Source organism: Lygodium microphyllum, chromosome 3 (assembly GCF_053477565.2).
Source record: "Lygodium microphyllum isolate KBCC chromosome 3, Lygodium_microphyllum_v1.1.10, whole genome shotgun sequence".
NCBI classification, from domain to species: domain Eukaryota; kingdom Viridiplantae; phylum Streptophyta; class Polypodiopsida; order Schizaeales; family Lygodiaceae; genus Lygodium; species Lygodium microphyllum.
Genome location: NC_141137.1, coordinates 67,037,850 through 67,042,300, shown reverse-complemented (window position 1 = coordinate 67,042,300; position 4,451 = coordinate 67,037,850). Strand labels below are relative to the sequence as shown.

Below are 4,451 nucleotides of genomic sequence, written 5' to 3'. Positions count from 1 at the left end.
ATGGATCAGTCATGCAATCCATTGACCCCAATGCAAGAGGAAAAATGGGGGACAATACGTTTAGATTGGTTAATACTTGAAAAGTAGATATGTATTTTCAATATATGCATGACAAATTTGACAGCATTCAATTTATAGATTGGGCCTTAATCAATTCATTAATGGATCAGTCATGCAATCCATTGACCCTAATGCAAGAGAAAAAATAGGGGATGATACATTTAGATTGGTAAATACTTGAAAAGTAGATATGTATGGATCGGTCATGCAATCCAACAACCCCAATGCAAGAGAGAAGGCCTCCTACTACACAGGGGGAACTATAAAGAGGGCACAACCTGCATATACTATTTTGAAACATTTGTAACACTGTCCATTTAGTCCATGATGGTGGTAGCAATTAAATTTCAGTCATCATGAATTCCGAACTGAACTTTGAGCTATGAAAAAGTAAAAACATATTCATTAGCTGAAGGGAAATCAAAGAGCAATCTACCTAGTGTCAAAGAACGGTGGCTCTTTCAATACGAATGAAATAGACTTCTAGCAAAGGCAGCACCACTACAAGGCAATCTAGATTTTGAAATAAGTAGGTAAAATCTAGTCTTAAGTCTTATTACATCCATTACATGTCCTAAATTCAGCAAATAGCAGAAGTATACTATCCAATTTAGTCCATGATGGTGGTAGCAAAAGTAAAGATCTCGGGATAAATTTTAGGGATCATGAATTCCGAACTAAACTTTGAGTTATGGAAAATTAGAAACATATTCATCAGCTAAAGGAAAATCAAAGAGCAATCTACCTAGTGTTAAAGCAGGGTGGCTCTTTCAGTACGAATCAAATAGGCTTTCAGAATCAAATATTTACATGTCCTAAATTCAGTGAATAATAGAAGTGTAATTCATGTATTCTCACTATTACGTTAATTACAAAATGGTTTCCTATTGTTATTTTCAAAAATTTGATAAGGGCTAGTGCAAATGTGAGATGACAAGGGATGCCCTGTTAAAAAGGGCAGCTCATAAATCTACATGATGGAGAGGGATTGATGGAAATCTTGCAAGCACATTACTTGAAATGGATGCCTTAGATGTTTTCCTCAAAGGGATTCAGAACATTGATGCATGATGCATGTGCGAGAGAGAGAGAGAGAGAGCATACCTGTGATAGATTAGATCATAGCCTACAAGCACCTCCAAGCAGAAAAAATGAAGCCATGCATGGCTTCCCACCATGTTTATACAAGAGCAACGTCGACAATGGCTTCTTTGCGATGGGAAAGAGAGGGCGGGACCCGGCACGCTATAGGTGATTGGTGAGAGAGATGGAGGGACTCGACCTGGAGGCTTGCAGACGAACTTAGACGAGGGAACTCCCCCGCCCTGTAAAAGGCCAAAAGAAGTCAGGAAGAGCATTTGATACCCCTCCCATTGAAGCAATTGGGCGCTCCAGGTGTGTAAGAGGGAGGCGCCCTTTTTTCGTATTGGCCCCTTCCTATTGGCATGTATTGATGGACTTGGGCGACCGCATTTGGGTGTGTAACGGCCCTGGAAACTATTTGGGACAAGAAACCCATGGAGAAAGAACTCCGAAGGATCGTCCAAAAAACACACACACTTTCTCCCTCCCCCCTTGCGTGCGTGTGTGTATATATATCCTCTCTCGTGTCTGCCACGCTCCGCCCATCTTTCCATTTCTTCTTCTTCGTACTCTCTCTCTCTTTCTCTCTCGTATCAAAGGCTGGCGGTGACATCAATGACCCGTTCTAGCCAGCTTTCTGCACCTCTCCCTCCTCTTTGCTGCAGCAGAAATCCACCATTCTCAGCGGGCAACACGCGCTATCTAGCCTTCCCTCAGATTACTTGTTTAGTCATCCCCAAAGCACGTACGAGCTGTGCGAAGCAGGCCGCCTTTAGTCTCTACAATTTTGGTCGGCGCCCTGGAGAAGGAAGGTCGCCTGGATTGCGTCCTAGATAAGAAGGAAGGAAGGTCGCCTCCGGCTTGCGCTACTCTGGAAATTTGGACATGGCTTTCGCCTGTGTTATAGCCCTGTGGTGTGCTCTGACGGCAGCTTTAGCTGGCCAGTATTTCTTCTTTAATTATACCTGCTGCGGAGGGTGGAGCGCGCAAGCATGGAGCTCTGCGCCTGCCGGCAATCCAGTACTGAAAGGCGGTGTTGGATTACGGAAGCCCTCGACTGTCATTAGGCGCAGTTTTGCTAATTATCCTGTCGCCTTGCGCGATGGTGATCATGAGCAGCAGGCGGCTGTGACAATCTCTGGTTCTAATCCCGCTTCTTCATCAGTAACAATATCAAGATTAACCAGGTTATTCCATCAACGCCATCACTACGGCCACATGATCTCCTCTCAATGTCAAAAGATTCAACAAGAAAGCACAGAAATTACTCGTACTCTGAAATGTTGTTGCAAGCGACGATCATCATCATCGACACATTCATCAGCATTGTCAAGGCACCTGGTGACTCTAAACGGGGTCATGTTGCCGCGATATTGGACTGTGCGCCATTTGCAAAGGCGAAGGTGGTCTCCTGTGCCGCCATCAGGCCCAAGCAAAGGCGGCAATCGCTTATATGCTGTAGATGGCGTCTTCAGACGTCGAGGCAGCAATCTATACAATAATGCTGTGAAAGGGAACGGAGGGACAAGGCAGGATGTAGCTCTTTCTTCTCGGCCGGCGCAAAACCATCTAAAAAATCTGTGATCTGATCAAGCCTTAATCCTTCAAAATTATTCGTGATGCAGCATCTTTTTCTCTTCTTCGTCCTCCTGCTCATTCATCTGAACCCCATTCTTTTGCTGTTATACAGTGCTGTAAACTAGGACTCATTATTCAAGATTTCCGGCTAGATGTCATGGTTATTTATTTCTTTGGCTCCACTGCTGCGACATTTCCTATACCTTCTGAGTTGGAACAACGAATTGCTTCTTAGAGAAGAAATTGTACAGAGATGATTCATTTGTATTGGACTCAGTTCATGATCAGAGGCCTGTCCGATGACCAAAACTTCTGCATCATATGCTTCTGCAGAGGCCTGTCTTATGATTAAAACTTCTGCAGTGGGAAAGGGGCTAACTTATGTCTTCAAGTTACATCTTGCACAAGGGTTCATCACGGATACAGGCGTCCATAGCAGCTGGTTCTTTGAAGGAATAAGGCTTTTCTGCCGTTCAAGTAATTAAATTACCTCAAGAGATTGCTTTCTCTGTAACAGACTTTTATCATCATTCAATGCCGCGAAGGTGAAGAAATCAGACAAGCCAAGTGACAAGCATGAGAAATTCAAGAACTGTGGTTTCTTGTTGTGCTACCTTACTGATTACTCATGGCTGACTGAGAATGGTAGCTTAAGCATTTGAATCGCATGAACTAAAGTAGTAATCACTCATTGAAATCATAGTACATAATGTATATGTTTTTGCAGCATGTGATTTGAGCTTATAATGTCCTTTTTAGTATTTACTTAATAATCGCCCATTACGAGAGGAAAGCACTCATGAATCATAGTAAGTTGTAACATTCCTGACTTTCTGAGACATCAAACCTTGGTGTAAGACAAGTATGGACTAGATCCGAAAAAGAGAGTTACGAGACCAAGTTCAGGTACACTATTCGTGCAAGAGAACCCCTGAATCTGCAAAAGTAGTTGTTTGACATCATACAAAAAGTACAATACTGTACAGGGCGAAGCCCTATTGTTGGAAAAAACATGGGAAGAAATGCCTAAATAAAGAATAGACGTCTCAATTGTCTCAATATGATGAAATCTATCTGCATTTGTTCCCTCGATACAATCGAATGGCTTACACAAAACAACTGAAAAAAGAGGGTACAGCTATTGCCTTATAGTCGTCGTCCCATACTTGTGCTAATGGAAGTAATATTTGCATCAAACCTTCACCTCCAAGAACGCCATCTTGAGATGAAAGGGGAGAAGAAGGAGAATGGAAGCATGAATGGAGAAGGGAATCCTCTCCTTTGGTTCCTCGCTCCCTCTTCTATTCAATATTTCTCTCACATTATCGTGGTGGGTGCCTCAAGCTCTCTGTGTGGTAACGGGCATGAGAGGAAACACAAGATAGAAAGAAAAATAATGGAGAAGAGAAGCTTCTCTCTCTCTCTCTCTAGCTTTGGCTACTTGGAAGCAAAAAGAGAGAAGGAAGCAAGAGCTCTCAAGTTTGCACACATGAGATTGAGCTCTCTAAGTTTTCACATTATATATGGAAGGTTTCTTTTTGGATGGGCATCATCAACCCTCTCTCTCTCTCTCTCTCGTCCACTTACAATGCCTAGTCTTTTGACTTGGTAGTCACAACTTGCCTTATGATTTTATAAAAATCATTCTCTTCCATATAATTTGAATAAAGGTGAGCATGGCACTTGATTTTATAGAAATCATTCTCTTCATGCTACATACATGTTATAAA

At 42.4% G+C, this 4,451-nt stretch overlaps 1 protein-coding gene across 1 annotated transcript; it reads left to right on the top strand.

Moving 5' to 3' along the window:
• Window positions 1-1,716: 1,716 nt before the first annotated feature.
• LOC148038450 (uncharacterized) lies at window positions 1,717-3,440 on the top strand. Its single transcript, XM_087675424.1, has 2 exons — window positions 1,717-2,723; window positions 2,834-3,440. The coding sequence occupies exons 1-2, from the start codon at window positions 2,029-2,031 to the stop codon at window positions 2,844-2,846; spliced, it is 708 nt and encodes a 235-aa protein (XP_087531550.1). The 5' UTR covers window positions 1,717-2,028; the 3' UTR covers window positions 2,847-3,440.
• Window positions 3,441-4,451: the final 1,011 nt, after the last annotated feature.